At 51.1% G+C, this 17,567-nt stretch overlaps 2 protein-coding genes across 5 annotated transcripts in view; one reads left to right on the plus strand and one right to left on the minus strand.

Annotated features, from left to right (window-relative positions):
* The window catches only part of LOC148654417 (achaete-scute homolog 4-like), a 171,895-nt gene that overhangs the window by 1,589 nt on the left and 152,739 nt on the right, over window positions 1-17,567 (plus strand). For 2 of the 3 annotated variants that reach the window (XR_015941375.1, XR_015941374.1), the window contains exon 2: window positions 1,375-2,487. Coding sequence is in view for 1 of the 3 variants with exons in the window: in XM_088646575.1 (XP_088502701.1) it covers window positions 1,451-1,867 (417 nt within the window). In the remaining 2 variants the exon portion in view is untranslated. Of the gene's footprint in view, window positions 1-1,374; window positions 3,981-17,567 lie in introns of those variants that run through there. The other variant, XM_088646575.1, reaches the window with a different exon arrangement.
* Window positions 15,965-17,567, minus strand: part of smc1b (structural maintenance of chromosomes 1B) — a 40,147-nt gene continuing 38,544 nt past the window's right edge. For both annotated transcript variants that reach the window (XM_088646639.1, XM_088646638.1), the window contains 3 exons: window positions 17,234-17,303; window positions 16,644-16,754; window positions 15,965-16,557 (listed from right to left, as the gene is read on the minus strand). In XM_088646639.1, coding sequence (XP_088502765.1) covers window positions 16,495-16,557; window positions 16,644-16,754; window positions 17,234-17,303 — 244 coding nt within the window. In that variant the 3' untranslated portion in view covers window positions 15,965-16,494. The remainder of the gene's footprint in view (window positions 16,558-16,643; window positions 16,755-17,233; window positions 17,304-17,567) is intronic.

Below are 17,567 nucleotides of genomic sequence, written 5' to 3' on the forward strand. Positions count from 1 at the left end.
AAGTCCTGGAGCGCTGGTGTTTGTGCAGGTGCCCTCTCTCTCTTTCAAGCAGCTAAGACCAGCAGACACACTGACTGACCCTGCAGGACCAGGACTGGACACCCCTGTCCAAGAGCCAGGACCCTGCCTGGAGGGTCCGATTGGCTCATGAAGGAGTGAAGACCTGCAGACACACTGACTGACCCTGCAGGACCAGGACTGGACACCCCTGTCCTAGAGCCAGGACCCTGCCTGGAGGCTCTGATTGGCTCATGAAGGAGTGCAGACCTGCAGACACACTGACTGACCCTGCAGGACCAGGACTGGACACCCCTGTCCTAGAGCCAGGACCCTGCCTGGAGGCTCTGATTGGCTCATGAAGGAGTCAAGACCTGCAGACACACTGACTGACCCTACAGGACCAGGACTGGACACCCCTGGTCTAGTGTCCAGAGTTGTTTTTTTTTCCCAACCCAACACTAAACACCAATTCCCCAGTCCTGGTAATAAAGGGCCAGCGTGCCTGCAGATTTTCCTACTGGGAGAAGGCAGTACTCCAGCCCAGTTAAGACAATAACCTGGGTAAACTGGGCTGCATGAGGATAACATCCCACGGGCACACTGAGCCTCCAGGATCAGGACTGAACACACGGGCCACTCTGTGAGTCTAGGTACCCCTGCCTTGACACAACAAATTCACACATTTCTCAAGAGAGAAAAATATGAGTATTTAAATGACGCTCGTTTGTCGGTGAAATCGTTCGCCGTTTTGTTAAGTACGCTGTCACCCTAACCCTTGAAGGTTATATACTTTGACAGATTCGCTAATTTGGGACACCAGGAACAATAGTTTTATACACCGTATTGAAAACATCCCATTTTCACGTCGGCAGCTGCATGTGAATCGTAAACTCGTGGCTTGTTTCTGAGGATTCATTTAGTGTATTTTAGGATTTATGATTTGCGTTTTATTTTAAAACTGAGTTTGGCGATTCACAGGTGAAGTTTCAGATTCGTAATGCTCTCCTGCCAGGTGAAACTATTAGTAACTTTTGTGTGTGTGTGTGCGCGTTTACGATAAAGTGTATTTTTTAGGGTAAAGAAGATGTTGTTTTCTTTTAAAAAAGTATTGATCTCAGGTTTGGGCCTCTGCTTTCGTCGTGAAACGGGTCGGGGTCTGCGGGAATATGATTTTCTCCCAGCTTTTTTAAAGAAATGTAAATGTGTTTGGAACTATTCCGAAATAATCAATAAAAAGCGATTACTGTTTTGTTTTTGTTTTTAAAACGGGCACAGTTGCACGTCGTGCAATTGGCTTGGGAAAACGCTTTAGTTTAATCTTCTTTTCTCTCTCTCTCTCTCTCTCCCCCCTCTTGTTCCCACTCGCGGATTAAGGCCAGCGGACGGGACGGAGCGGTTCTTCCCCCCCGACTCGGTTCCGAAGCCCGGACGCGTGCCGACCCGTCTCACGATGGACCAGTTCGGGGCGGCGCTCGGGCTGCCCTTCCGCTTCGGCCCCTCCTGCCTGGACCTGGTCGGGGGGGACCCGGGGTGTCCGACGTGCGCGTCCTACGGGCCCTTCCGGGCCCACCTGGGCCTCTGCGACCCGAACCCGCCGCCGGCCTTCGTCCGGAAGCGCAACGAGCGCGAGAGGCAGCGGGTGCGCGGCGTGAACGAGGGCTACGCGCGCCTCCGCCGGCACCTGCCCCCCGGGGTCGCGGACGGGCGGCTGAGCAAAGCGGAGACGCTGCGGGCGGCCATCGGCTACATCCGGCACCTCCAGCGCCTGCTGCGCCCGCCACCCGCCGAGCCGCCCGAGAGAGCGGACCGCACCAGCGACGGAGAGTCGGGGGCGAGCCGCGGGGACGGCGGGGAAGTCAGCAACTAGGCGGAGTTGTGCGTGTGTGTGTGTGTGTGTGGTGCTGACCTGTTTGATGACGGGAAAAGGCCAATTCGGTAGACTAAACATTGGCCACAGGCTGTCCTTTAGTGTCCCAGACCCTTGTATGTATACAGATAATGCTAATTCTACACGTACGCAAGTCGTGAGGCGCCCTGAATAAGGCGCCAGTCCGTCTCGGAGCACACTCACACCACGGCCAGTTTTCCAGGAGGCCAATTGACAACTTGGACCAGAAGAGGACCTGCGAACTCCAGGAACTGGACCAGCCAGTGAAGGCAGCAACGCTAACCCGCCGGTGAATTAGACACGATCCTCCGGACCTCTCTTCCCCGCGGACTTGTTTTATATATTCGTCTACTTTATAAAAATCAGGCCGTGGTCCGCTTCTTCTGGTAATGCACCCCGCCTGTGCGGACAGGCGGTGTGACCGTGTGGCCAGGCAGGCGCGCCGGCCGGATCTCCGTCACGGTTTCGCTCAGTCACGGATCCGGTCCAGTTCAACACCGACGCGGAGATCCTCGTCTCCCCCTCTCCTCTCCAAAACTCGCAATGCGCCGGGAAGAGCAGCCGTGTCCTCCTACAGCCCCCACTGGAGCTCAGCGGGCGTGAGCCTGGCCAGTACCTGGAGGGGAGACTCCTGGGAAAGCTGAGGCTGCTGCTGGGAGAGGTGTGAGTGGGGCCAGCAGGGGGCGCTCACCCTGCGGTCTGTGTGGGTCCTCATGCCCCAGTAGAGTGACGGGGACACTGGACTGTAAACAGGCGCCGTCCTTCAGATGAGACGTAAAACCGAGGTCCTGACTCTCTGTGGTCATTAAAAATCCCAGGGTGTTTCTCGACAAGAGTAGGGGTGTCACCCCAGTGTCCTGGCCAAATTCCCCCCCCTGGCCTTTACCCCTCATGGCTTCCTAATAACCCCCATCTTCTGGTAATATACACTAATACCAGGCGTATACAGGACTCATAAGAAACAGTTTAAGTCAAATTAAAAAAAAAAACCTACGCCTTCATGCTGTAGAGAGGAGGGTACGAAGGGTGCCGCTGTGAACTCGGACTTGGGTCCGAAGCGAATGAGGCAGCGGGACGGGCGATTTCAGGAGAGGTTTTGTCGGAACCGCCCCCCTCACTCCTGCGAGGACTGAGTGGGGGATCGTCTGTAAGGGTGTGGAGAGGCTGGCAGGAGAAAGATCGGCAGAGCGAGAATTATATACTGTACATAGCCGAGACGAGGGTCCGGCCTCTTTCCCTGACTTCTGTTAGAAACTCCATTTCCTACTTGGTTACTTGTTACAGTTTAATAGTTCATAGTAATGAACAGTATATAATTCTCGCTCTGCCGATCATGGCCTCCTAATAACCCCCCTCTCTGAACTGGCTCCATCCCTCTGCTCTCCTATGTACAGTGTATACGGTACGTCTCTCCATTCACCTCCCTGTTAAATATACTGTAACGCAACGGGGACTCAGGCGAGCGCCCTTGCCGCATTAGGTCGGCCCCCCCACCGTCGGGGGCTCGAACCCGGGACTCCCGCGTCACTCAGCAGGGACCCAGCCCGGTGAGCCAAAGAGAGATCTCTCTACAGCCCAGTAGCTGTAGTCCTGCTCTCACAGGGAAGGGCGGCGACGTCACCTGCTCTGGTACGCCGGCTCTTACACAGGGCCCGCCTGAGCCCCCGTTGCGTTACAGTATATTTAACAGGGAGGTGAATGGAGAGACATACCGTATACACTGTACATACTGTAGGCATACCTTCACTTCTATGCAAATATGTATGGAGAATTTGATTAAATACCGAATTGTATACGCGCTTATATACTGTACGTCGCGTTATGTACGCGGGCGAGAGATCTGCAAAACTTCACCGATCACATTTCACTGTCAAAGTTAGATTCAAGGCGTTTGGCGGAATGTTACACTTTGCAAGATGGAATATGGAAGAGGAACGTGTATTCATCGTTAATCTGTTAGTAGTACTGGGTAGATACCACAGTCACCCAAACCGGTCTAACGCTACTTGCTACGTTAACGCTTGTGAGCTGGAAATGCAGTGTTACTTAAACGCCATGAAAAAGTCGAACAATAAAAAAGCAATAAATACAACTGATGTATGCAACATTGTTAAATTATTGTGTGCGGGTTTGTAAATACCCCTGGCAGGATTGTTTTGCGTGTGTGTGTGCGTGTGTTTTGTTCATTTAATTTTGGATACCTTTTTTTCCCTTTGCACTATTTGATGTTCAGTAAAACTAAAAAAAAATATTTACGCAGGCGAGCGGATGTGTGCAAGATTAGGATCTAACCTTCCTCCCGAAGTACCGTCATAAAAACTCCGTTAATGGGGCTGAAATTAAATGTAATTGCTATTATTACTAGATTTTCCGAAACACAAATAATGACAAAGCAGAGAAAGAGAGACTGAATGAACAGCCAGTGCAATTAAAAACTACACAGAGCAGACAGGAACTGTAATAATCTGTAATAACCGAGTCGTGTTATACGTGAATTGATATTTATTCCATTTGTAGCCTTTTTTTTCCTCAAAAGAAATAAAAAAAACGGCCCCAGTCTGAGTTCTCTGTAATTATGGATGATGAAAGGCAAGAAAAAAAAAAGATAATTAATACCATCACCTTAATAACGAGGTCAGAAAAGTCAAAACGTTTCACACCACCCAAACGAGATAAAAAAAAACCCAACTCGCGTCAAAGTATATGAAAAAAATATCGATGTTTGACCAGCTGTTGAGCTGACGAAAACAACCGCTTCACCTTTCCTGTATGACTACATTACTTCTACACAATATTTTATAACCCATATGATATAACCTGATGTCCTATCAAGCAGTGTGTAGCCTAATTTTATAGCACAAACTGATCAAAGCCAAATTTCCCATTGGCCCTTACCAATCATGGCCTCCTAATAATCCCCCTCTATGAATTGGCTTCATTACTCTGCTCTCCTCCCCACTGAGAGCTGGTGTGTGGGGAGCGTTCTGGCGCACTATGGCTGCCGTCGCATCATCTAGGTGGGGCTGCACACTGGTGGTGGTGGAGGGGATCCCCATTACCTGTAAAGCGCTTTGAGTGGAGTGTCCAGAAAAGCGCTATATAAGTGTAAGCAATTATAATTCTAATTAATACAATACCGAGCGTTACCTAATTTAACATCGTAAGCTGATGTAACACAAATCACAGCCTAATGTCATGTCATGACCTCATATAGCAGTGTAACCTCATTTCAGACTACAACGGACGGAATTGCCCAGATCGATCTAAGGGCTAATGGATCGATCTAATCGCGCTTGTCCACGTCGGTTCTGCCCGGAGGGGAGTGTCACGCCCTCTGCAGCCAGAGGGCGCTCCTTCTCTGTCCTGTCCCTGGTTTCCGGTCTGCTGTCCTTCCTGTCCCTCTCTTTCCCCTTGGGCTATATATTTCCGGGTCTTGCACTCTGTCCTCGCTCAGCATTGACGTTCGGATGTCCTGAGACCCGCCTAGCACCAGGGCGCCCCACGTCCCCTCCCTGAGGGCACAGGTTTCTATACGGCATTCCTGAACTCTTTGCACTAATGAGCCCGGGCCTTTTTCCCGTCTCGCCCGCTACGCATATGGGTCTTTTTCCGCTCTCCTGCTCCCCACGGTTAGTCCCTTTGGACGTCCGTGACAGAGAGGGCCGTGCCGCCGTGCGGCGGGTGTGTTTCGCGATAAAAAAAAGGGAAATGGGGTGGGGGTCAGAAAGCGACTTGGGGGGGACTTGTCTGGCTCCGTCCGTGCAGGGACACGGCCGGCACTTCCGATTTCGTTCCGCCCCGTCCAAAAGAACAAGGCGTGACGTTCCCCCCACACAAAAGCTGTTTTGCGAGAAGGGGAGAGACGCTAATGAGCTATTTACAGGAACCCGGGTTTTTTTTTTTGTGATGGTTCAGTTCACCTCCTTTCTGAAAAGCACTCCGAGCGCCACCGTGAAGGCCCGGTCGTGACTGCGTGCAGCGCTGACAGGAGATCCTTATCCGGCACACGGCGCTGAAATTCCTCACCTGCAGCCTCTCCCGGGCGACTGCGATCTCTTATCTGGATCGGGAGATGTGGAGAAACAGCGGCAGCCGCTGGGCACCGCCCGCCGCTGGAGGATTTTCCACACACGCCGTTTCGCGCGTAACAGCGCCGCGCCGCGACTGCGCGGGTCTCCGCGCCGCGAATCGGCCCGTATCGTGTGTTGTCGCTTTCTTGAAGGATTCTCAGTCGTACTCGGGAAAAGACAGAAACAGAGAGGGGGGGTTGAGGACAGCACGGTGTTGGCGCCGGGGGCTCTGGTGTCAGTTCAAGACCTGGGGGTGCAGTGTGTGTGTGTGTGTGTCCTGTGATGGACTGGCCCTGGTGTGTGTGTGTGTGTGTGTGTGTGTCCTGTGATGGACTGGCCCTGGTGTGTGTGTGTGTGTGTGTCCTGTGATGGACTGGCCCTGGTGTGTGTGTGTGTGTGTCCTGTGATGGACTGGCCCTGGTGTGTGTGTGTGTGTGTCCTGTGATGGACTGGCCCTGGTGTGTGTGTGTGTGTGTGTGTCCTGTGATGGACTGGCCCTGGTGTGTGTGTGTGTGTGTGTGTCCTGTGATGGACTGGCCCTGGTGTGTGTGTGTGTGTGTGTGTGTGTGTGTGTGTGTCCTGTGATGGACTGGCCCTGGTGTGTGTGTGTGTGTGTGTGTGTCCTGTGATGGACTGGCCCTGGTGTGTGTGTGTGTGTCCTGTGATGGACTGGCCCTGGTGTGTGTGTGTGTCCTGTGATGGACTGGCCCTGGTGTGTGTGTGTGTGTGTGTGTGTGTGTGTGTGTCCTGTGATGGACTGCCCTGGTGTGTGTGTGTGTGTGTGTGTCCTGTGATGGACTGGCCCTGGTGTGTGTGTGTGTGTGTGTGTCCTGTGATGGACTGGCCCTGGTGTGTGTGTGTGTGTGTGTGTCCTGTGATGGACTGGCCCTGGTGTGTGTGTGTGTGTGTGTGTCCTGTGATGGACTGGCCCTGGTGTGTGTGTGTGTGTGTGTGTGTGTGTGTGTGTGTGTGTGTGTGTGTGTCCTGTGATGGACTGGCCCTGGTGTGTGTGTGTGTGTGTGTGTGTGTGTGTGTCCTGTGATGGACTGGCCCTGGTGTGTGTGTGTGTGTGTGTCCTGTGATGGACTGGCCCTGGTGTGTGTGTGTGTGTGTGTCCTGTGATGGACTGGCCCTGGTGTGTGTGTGTGTGTGTCCTGTGATGGACTGGCCCTGGTGTGTGTGTGTGTGTGTCCTGTGATGGACTGGCCCTGGTGTGTGTGTGTGTGTGTGTGTCCTGTGATGGACTGGCCCTGGTGTGTGTGTGTGTGTGTGTGTCCTGTGATGGACTGGCCCTGGTGTGTGTGTGTGTGTGTGTGTGTGTGTCCTGTGATGGACTGGCCCTGGTGTGTGTGTGTGTGTGTGTGTGTGTGTGTGTCCTGTGATGGACTGGCCCTGGTGTGTGTGTGTGTGTGTCCTGTGATGGACTGGCCCTGGTGTGTGTGTGTGTGTCCTGTGATGGACTGGCCCTGGTGTGTGTGTGTGTGTCCTGTGATGGACTGGCCCTGGTGTGTGTGTGTGTGTGTGTGTGTGTCCTGTGATGGACTGCCCTGGTGTGTGTGTGTGTGTGTGTGTGTCCTGTGATGGACTGGCCCTGGTGTGTGTGTGTGTGTGTGTGTGTGTGTCCTGTGATGGACTGGCCCTGGTGTGTGTGTGTGTGTGTGTGTCCTGTGATGGACTGGCCCTGGTGTGTGTGTGTGTGTGTGTGTGTGTGTGTGTGTGTGTGTCCTGTGATGGACTGGCCCTGGTGTGTGTGTGTGTGTGTGTGTGTGTGTGTGTGTGTGTGTGTGTGTGTGTGTGTGTCCTGTGATGGACTGGCCCTGGTGTGTGTGTGTGTGTGTGTGTGTGTGTGTGTCCTGTGATGGACTGGCCCTGGTGTGTGTGTGTGTGTGTCCTGTGATGGACTGGCCCTGGTGTGTGTGTGTGTGTGTCCTGTGATGGACTGGCCCTGGTGTGTGTGTGTGTGTGTCCTGTGATGGACTGGCCCTGGTGTGTGTGTGTGTGTGTCCTGTGATGGACTGGCCCTGGTGTGTGTGTGTGTGTGTCCTGTGATGGACTGGCCCTGGTGTGTGTGTGTGTGTGTCCTGTGATGGACTGGCCCTGGTGTGTGTGTGTGTGTCCTGTGATGGACTGGCCCTGGTGTGTGTGTGTGTCCTGTGATGGACTGGCCCTGGTGTGAGTGTGTGTGTCCTGTGATGGACTAGAAACAGAGTGGGGGTGTTGAGGACAGCACGGTGTTGGCGGGGTGTTTAGCGCCAGGGGCTCTGGTGTCAGTTCAAGACCTGGGGGTGCAGTGTGTGTGTGTGTGTGTGTGTGTGTGTGTGTGTGTGTGTGTGTGTGTGTGTGTGTGTGTGTGTGTGTGTGTGTGTGTGTGTGTGTGTGTGTGGAGTCTGCATGTTCTCTTCTTGATTGCCCGTGTTTTCCTCCCGCTGTCCAAAGGCTCCGAGTTTATTGGCTTCTGGCAGAACTGTTCCTCTTAAACTGACCAAATGACAGGGTGGATTAGCGCACCCTTGGCTGACAGAGCTGTCTGGACACTGTGGGCGATTCTGGGGGGGGGGGAGACATCCGACCTCACCGTTGGAGGAAAAGGAAAATAACGGAGTGGGAAACCAGGGCCGGATTGTGGTGTCCGTAGGCCCCCGGGCACTTCCACTCCGACGTGCAGAAAGAGGGGGACACGCCAGTTGAACGGCGTCGATTAACGCACTACGAACTGTTCTCTTGCTAAACCGCGTGACTGATGCGACTGTCACTTCGACACTCCTAGTTTCTAGAAGAGCCGCTGGACAGCGTCTGATCGTTGATCTGGAGCACCTGGAGTCCATTGCCTGTTCTTCCAGCTCGTTTCTCATCAGTCACTCGTGTTTCCCTCCTTCGCGGGGCCCCTGGGGACTATAGGGAAAACCGGCACTAGCTGGTGTAAATTTTGAATAAAAATAATGCTTACATGTATATTACATTACCTAGAGCTCCACTCAGAGCCCTTCCCAGGTCAGGGGGAATCCCACTACCCCCACCAGTGTGCAGCCCCACCTGGATGATGCTCCAGTCCTCTCCCACACACCAGCTCTCAGTGGGGAGGAGAGCAGAGGGATGAAGCCAGTTCAGACAGGGGGGTTATTAGGAGGCCATGAGGGGTAAAGGCCAGGGGGGAAATTTGGCCAGGACACTGGGGTAACACCCCTTCTCTTGTCGAGAGACACCCTGGGGTTTATTAAAGACCACAGAGAGTCAGGACCTCGGTTTTATGTCTCATCTGAAGGATGCCGCCCTCAACGCCCCCGGCACTCCTGATTCTGTTGCTGTTCTTCGTCCCTGATGCGGCGTGCGTCCACACGTTACACAGAGATAGTTTGGCTGATTGTGCTGATTGTGTTTGGGGACTAAAAGCCTCCAGGAGGAGGGGAAGGAGGCGGGTGGCGGGCTGTGTGTGTGTGTGTGTGTGTGTGTGTGTGTGTGTGTGTGTGTGTGTGTGTGTGTGTGTGTGTGTGTGTGTGTGTGTGTGTGTGTGTGTGTGTGTGGGGGGGGGTAACTCTTAAGTGTGTTTCTGTTTCGGAGGATCAAAGCTCTGCTCGGGGCTGCTCGCTGGCTCGCCGCGCGATTGTGCGCTGTCTGCCTGGCGATGGGAGAGATGATACGCCGACACGCCCCGGCCCCCTAAACACACACGCGAATGGCACGCGGGGGGGAGAGAGGAGCTGGCGAGGCAAATGCAAGCAAAGCCTTCAGCGGGCGACATGAATGTGTCCTAGTAAGATTATACAGCGCCCTAGACGCGTTCGAGGCCGGAGCTGGGTCAGCGTGGGTAATAATAATAATAATAAACTTTATTTTATATAGCGCCTTTAAAGGAGGCTTCTCAAAGCGCTTTACAGGATGACAATAACAATCAATAAGAAGAATACACAAGATATAATATAAAGAGGAGACCGTGGATGGTGGTACTAAGAAGAGCAGAGGGGTGAGGAATGGAACCAGTTCAGTAAAGGCTTGAAAGTTTTGAGTCTGGATTTGAAGGAGTTTAGAGAAGGTGACTCTCTGATATCCTTGGGCAAAGAGTTCCAGAGCTTGGGGGCATAGCAGGAGAAGGCCCTGTCACCCATAGAGTGTAGACGGGCTTGGGGGACAGTGAGGAGGGCAGAATCAGAAGAGCGAAGGTTGCGAGATGGGGAGTAGGGTGATAATAGTTCAGAGAGGTACTGAGGTGCCAGGCCATGCAGAGCCTTATAGGTGAGCAATGAGGATTTTAAAGTCCACACGGAATTTGACCGGAAGCCAGTGCAGGGACTCCAGGATAGGAGTAACGGGAACACTTACACTAGACCTGGTCAGGATTCTGGCTGCTGAATTTTGGACAGACTGCAGTTTGTTCGGAGTAGATTTAGATACCCCAGCGAGCAGAGCCTTACGGTAGTCAATTCGAGAGAACACAAATGCAGGGTAGGCTGCAGGGGCACAAGGAGGGGTTTATTCCAGGCTAGAAGGAGAAGGGAAGAGACACGACGAAGAAGAAGAGCCGAAACGTCGGCTGTCTCTTTTCTTGGCATTGCAGCCTGAAACAATGATCCGACATTAAACTCGGGGCGGCGCGGGGCTCAGCATCGCTGCCTCGCAGCGCAGGGCCAGGGGCGCAGCCAGGAGTTGATTCTGGGGCGAGTCTGTGCAAAAGAGGGTGGGTCCAGGGTCTAACTGACCGTCCTGCCAGCATAAGGGGCATCCCTCCAATTTACAATGCAATCCTCGAGCGGTATAGACAAACAGCAGAATTAGCGGAGCCTTATATACATACTCACTCTCTCTCTCTCTCTCTCTCTCTCTCTCTCTCTCACACACTCACACACACACACACAGGTGAAGCAACCATTACCTGGGCTGCCGAACGCTACTGTGCCACGGCGGACACACACACACAAAAACAGTCATTGCCTACCTCTGTGGTGAGGTTTTGGCCTGCTAGACCAGACGTAGGCGTCGGGGCTTCGAACTGAATCTGGCGATAATTTCCTCACTGTCGTTTGCAAAGGTCTCTCATGTGTCTTTAGCCAAAGAAAAACTGCAAGAGCTCATTTTCCCTTGTTCGTATGCCTGCTTTTAGATTGTTTAGTAGTTTTACGAGTTACTCTGAAATTGTATTGCAAAACACGGTGAACACGACGCAAAACGCAAGATTCAAAACCGTATTTAAAATACCATGCAGAGTTTACCTTGAGCCCCGTGAAGTTGCCCCCTCCCTACAGACAGCACAAACGATAAAACCCACCGCAATCGTTAGTGCTGCGTTTGTGCCGGTTTGTGTCGCTGTAAGTGGCGTTTCTGCTGCTTTCGTTTCCGAGATATAGCGCCTTGTTTATTCGGGTAATCACGTGACTATTTACAACAAACTCGGTACTTGAGCTCCTGACTGTGATGAAGACGATGGGGGCAATTTGTTTTCCGAGTCTGTCTAGTCGGGGGGGCTGGATGTTTCACTATATTTCAATATAGCGCCATCTTTTCCTGGCTGTGACGTCACTCTGTGACGTCCAAAACAGCAAAGTCACGACCGCCAGATCTTCCAGTTGTGATCTGTTGATCAGTTGACCCCAGACTTTGCAGCCTTTACTCGAATAAACAGTCTTATATTTAGGGAGGAGTTACTATGTTAGTTCATTGGATTAGGTGTTTTCTTTTAATTTATAACTATGTTCTCGAAAATGTATTGCTTGTGTACTCCTTTCACTGGTGAAGAGACACCAGTTTCCAAATTACCGCTGGTACAACACGAGAGCCCATATTCACATTTTTATGTATCAGTTTCAATAAAAAACAAAATTGAAAGCACGAGCATAATAATAATAATGATCATAGACTTTACATTTCTATTCATTTCTGAAGTATAAACGCCCCCTACCTTAAATATACGATTAAAATTGTTCAAATACCACGTATTCATTACAGAAAGCAGCGGAGACAGTTATATTGTAAATAAAAAATGTATTTATTTCGAAGAGTACGGGACATTGTGAATCAATAAAGATGTTAAAAAATAAGCCGATGTAGTTATTTTGCAAATAAGTAAAGCATTAGATTCTCATAGACAGTAAACACGCCGATCCACCTGGCGCTGCCGGCTTGAACAGCTCTCAGCCCCGTGATTGGCTAAACCCCCGAACAGCTCGGGCCGCGATTGGGTGAAGAGTGAGAATCGACACTCTGATTGGCTACAGCGCCACAGCGGAAGTTCCGAGAGCATGTAGACACACAGGTGACGGATGTTCTTCTTGGTCCACGTACTGTAGCCGCGGTTAACCATGTGTACTGTATGAGCACGCTGGATATACAGTAACACATCCATTGGTTTCCAATTACTGATCAATCTAAGAGAAGTCGCACTGAGGTCAAAACTGAATAGAAGACAAAGAATGTCATTCAGCGCGGTCACGACTCCGATAGCATGTCACGATAGGAGTGCGCGCATCACGATCACATTGTGACACCCATTGCGACTGGCGCAGCACTGTCCATATATTGCAATATGACATACCCCGACAAAACGCCCCCGCCCCCATGTCGCAATATGGAGCCGGCATATCGCGATATGACAGACCCCCGAGCCCATGTCGCAACATGAAGCCCTTATATCGCGATATGAAAAACCTCAACAAAACTGCCCCGCCCCCATGTCGCGACATGGAGCCCGTATATCGCGATATGAAAAACCCAGACAAAAATGCCCCGCCCCCATGTCGTGACATGGAGCCCGTATATCGCGATATGAAATACCGACAAAAATGCCCCGCCCCCATGTCGCGACATGGAGCCCGTATATCGCAATATGAAATACCCTGACAAAATGCCCACCTCATGGAGTCCATATGTTGCGACAGCGGTAACAGGGTGGCGTGGAATCAAGGCGCCAGTCGTGATATATACTGCCGCGATATACACGCGTTATACATGAGGTCCCTATCATGACATGCTGCGGAGGTCTTGTCGCGATGGTATCCCACAGTTACGCGTTTGGCAACAGCGTGTTGTAAAGGAAAAAGAAAAGGAAAACGTGCCTTAGAAAATAAATTCAGAGATCTGACAATCACGGTGATTTTACATACATTACAAATACAGGTTCATGTCATAGATGGTTAACTTGTTGGCAAGCGTCATGTCTTAGTATTATTCACATCTAAGGAGGCTCATATGTTTATGGATGTTGATTGTCTTTACAATGTCAAGGGTACGAGCTCAACTGTAACAGCGCTTGAACCGGGCAGACGGGGTCACTGGAGGTCAAAGTCACCGTACGTGGTCAGGTGATCACCGGGAAAACAAGGCGCTATATCTCGGAAACGAGAGCAGCACAAACGCTACTTTCAACGGCACAACCGTAGCACTAACGAATGAGGTGGGTTTCATCGTTTGTGCTGTCTGTAAGGGGGCAACCTCACGGAGCTTCTACCTGCCTTTAAATATTCAGCGGACTTGAGCACAACATACCCGAAGAACGTGCAGGCAGGTGTGGCTTTCAGAGGTCGGAGTAAACGCATCGCCCCGAGGGTACTATCGAGTGAGGTGCCACGAGAATAAAAACTGCGAAGGTATTAAAATATTAAGTTCTGAAGATCTCGTTCGATCTTTCATGATGCTTTGAAACTTGTATGAAACCCACGAAAGCAGTATTCTATTTCCGATGCCAGAAGACTCTTGATGCCAGAATTCGTGACTGCCCACAAGACTTGACACTGAATTGTTACAGTCGCATTACAGTGCTAACCAACTCATCGTACCTTTAACTGCACTAATGGCCTGCTAATAAAAGCGCCGAATACGTATTTTGGGTGTGTTTTAGCTCTGTCAACGTCGTTCACTTAGAAATACTGCAGGGCACTTAGAGGCGATCTGAATAGCTATCTGTAAAATGCACAGTCGCCTCTATCCGTCAATACTATCTTAATGTTATTCATGCATCCCAAAACTTGTGATTTGACGTCATAATTGTTGCTATGGCCTGTCGCGATTTTAAATTTGAGTTTTATTCACAAAGCGAGCTTTTTTTGTTGTGTGCGTGTGTGTGTGTGTAAGCAGACGGCACAAAATACCACTATCGCCGGAAGAAAAAATGTGTGCCGGGACGAAGAAAGCTAGAGAAGTGAGATTTCAATCTTTATTATAATTATAGATGACTGTATTGCGAGGTATGAAGGTGAATGCCGTAGCTTTGTTAAGGCACAGCTTTCATCTGTCTGTATGGTATATTTTCTAATTATCCCTCCTCGGTTAGGATTTAAAAACACGGCCCGTTGGAAAAATGACCCTTTGAATTTTATCTTTGGGTGGAAAACATATATACTGTATATATCTCAATACAGAGTGATTTTTCTATATGTACTATATTTCCCTGGCATAATTTAAAAATACTCTTTCTGGTGTGGATTTTAACGTACTGTATAATAGATGGCATAACGCTATATAGCGATTACTATGCACATCGTAATATCCTTGGGTTTGTCTCGTAATGTAAAAGTCTTAGTAGTAATATTTAATACAACATGGGCAGCAGACATGGGCGACGATATTGAGAAAAAAAATCTTAACAGGCTTAACATGTGCGTGATAGGAATACCGACATATTTAATTCCAGTTGTACATTGTACTACTATTAAATCTGATCAATCTAATACTATACATCTGTCACCTCAAGGCCTCGTGGCCTTTACCCCTCATGGCCTCCTAATAACCCCCCTCTCTGAACTGGCTCCATCCCTCTGCTCTCCTCCCCACTGAGAGCTGGTGTGTGTGAGAGGACTGGAGCATCATCCAGGTGGGGCTGCACACTGGTGGGGGTAGTGGGATTCTCCCTGACCTGGGAAGAGCTGGGAGTGGAGGGTCCAGACAGGCGCTATACAAGTGTAAGGATTCTTCCTGCTGGGATGCTGCCTCCTGTGTAAGAGACTGGGTACGTGATTCTGATGTGAAAGGACAGGCTCTGGACTGTCTTCCTCGATCAAAACGCATCCTACCGCGTGTTTCAAATGCTTCTTTTTTTTTTTTGGACGGCTAGCAGTCACGAGGATCTACAGGGAGAGAGAGGGCAGGTCTGGGGCACCTGTCACGATTATAGTTCCCCCTCCTTAAGGGTGCGCCAGCCCTTTCACGTGAGACTTTATTCTGTGCACCTGTTCCCTATTCCCAGCCCACCTTAAAAGCCAGGCGCTGACGCTCATCCGGGCTCTGCACCTGGTTTCTGTACCGTGCGAGTCCGGGACCTGGAAGCGCCTGGTCCCGTTAAGGTTTTAACCTCCGTTCCCTGTCTGCCGGTTCCGACCCGGCCTTCGTGTTTTTAATTCCTTGTTCTGATGGATCTCCTGGTTTTGGACTTACCCTTGTGTTTTGGATATTCCCTAAGGACTACTCTTTTGGATTGTTCGCCTCGGCCACACCTCCCCCGTGCACCAGCGCACCTTGGACACGCCCCCCTGTCTTCAGCCCCGTATTCCTGCGTGACGTTTCCCCAGTGTTTCCCCACTTCGTCGGATTGTGTCGTCCGCATAGGGTCCGGAAAGAACTGTTCGTTACAGCACCGTTTCGTTCCGGTAGTTACAAGAGATCGAGGAAAGCTCGCGGACGGAGGTTCCCCAGTCTGGCTCCGCGCCAGCCCGAGGAAGAGTTAGCGCTGTTTCAGCTGGCGCTCATTTTGTTTAGGGCGAATCCCGACACGTTCCGACGAACGCGCGTTTTCCGCAGTCTGTCAGCGTTTCTCCCCTCCTTTTTCTCCTGTGTCTTGATTAACTGAGCAACAGTCCTGTGTCATGTGTACTGTCACAGGCCACAGTCACTCCTGTCAGAAATGCACGTGGTCTTGTCTTTCTGGACCTTTCTTAAATGGTGAGAGAGCTTGACTGCTTTTCGGGTACCTTTGTAAATGTCAGTCTTAAGCTCAGAGGTGGTGGCCGGGGACAGAGAGGAGCAGCCCCTGGGCTTCAGTCCCCAATCTCTCAGTCATCAAAATAAGCTGAGAACAACACCTTACTGAGTGGGGAAACAAACAAGTTTATTTTTTAATGACCCAGACTAGAATACCAAGGCCTTGCTGTGTCCGGTTCACATATCTGCAGGACTACAGTTTCTCCACCCAACACCCCTTCCATCAATGGACTGGAAAGCACAATTTTTGGAACTAAAGCCGACACAGAAGAACTGACTTTGGTGTCCCAAGACAAAACAGAACAACTTGCTGGCACCCGACACCGAACGAAAACGAACTTGTGGAAAACCTCATTAAAAACAACAACAACACCATGGGTCGAAACACAGGAATACGTTACGTTTCTGAACGGAACAAAACAAGAACAAAGACGACTTCAACAAGAAAATGCAAGCGGGACCATTTTTAACACCCGTTTGTTCGAACTCCGTAAGGCAACCAGCTGAAAGATATGGGCAGAACAAATTTAACAGAAAAGGCGCGAGAGAGAACTGAGAGAGAACAGAACATTTTCGAAAAGCAATCAGGTCATGCCCTAGGCCGGAGAACGTCCTGTCAGCTGGCTACTCCTCCCTCTAAGTAAGTGGAAAGGGGGTGAGGTCCAGGCTCAGAATATGGCTGCACATGCCGCCATCGAACTGCAAGGGAAAGGCAAGATCCTCTCAGAACAGGAGCGAGGGCTGGAGGGGTCAGGGGATCAGGGGGTCAGGGAGGGCGCCCTTACCTCTGGGTACACCCCCAGCAGGGAGTCGGCCTGGGAGTAGAACTCCTCCTTCAGGGAGATGACGATCATCTGGAAGTCCTCCCTGGACTGCTCTCTGATGTAGCTGGTGACCTGCGGGGGGGGGAAGGGACACCGGCACACATGAGGATCTCACAGCGCGTTCCGCTGCCCCCTGCTGGGAGGCCGCGAGAGCGCACCCCGGCGGCTGTTGCTCTTCAGCAGCGGTTGTTGATTTATTCCACTAGTCCTGTAGGTCTCCGGGCGGCTTGGCGGCGCTGCACTGCTGCCTCGCGGCACTGGGGCCCTGGGGTGCCGTCTGTGTGGAGTTTGCATGGGTTTCCTCCCACCGTCTGAATGCATGCTGGGAGGTGGACTGGCTTTTGGGTAAAATAGGCTCTGGTGTGAGTGGCTGTGTGAGTGTGTGAGTCCTGTGATGGACTGGTGTCCTGTCCAGGGTGTACCCTGCCTTGAACCCATTGCTCGCTGGGATAGACTCCAGCTCCCCCCCAGACCCTGAATTTGGATGAAGCGGTCAGAAAACGGACGGATAGATGGAAACCAGTGAAAGATTCTGCTGAAAAGCTCCTTACCTTCCCAATGTTGGTGTTGTCCAGAGCAGCATCAACTTCATCCATGACAAAGAAGGGAGCAGGTCGGTAGCTGCGCAAATCCCCAGATGACGACACATGAAGCGAAAGAACATATAATAATAATAAAAACACTTATACAGCACGCCACTCAGAGAATCCCACAACATATAATAGAACATATAATAATAATAAAAACACTTATACAGCACGCCACTCAGATAATCCCACAACCCCACAGCCCCACCTGGATGATGCTCCAGTCCTCTCCCACACACCAGCCCTCAGTGGGGAGGAGAGCAGAGGGATGGAGCCAGTTCAGAGACAGGGATCATCA

This window comes from Lepisosteus platostomus, chromosome 9, assembly GCF_059453375.1.
Source record: "Lepisosteus platostomus isolate fLepPlt1 chromosome 9, fLepPlt1.hap1, whole genome shotgun sequence".
NCBI lineage: Eukaryota > Metazoa > Chordata > Actinopteri > Semionotiformes > Lepisosteidae > Lepisosteus > Lepisosteus platostomus.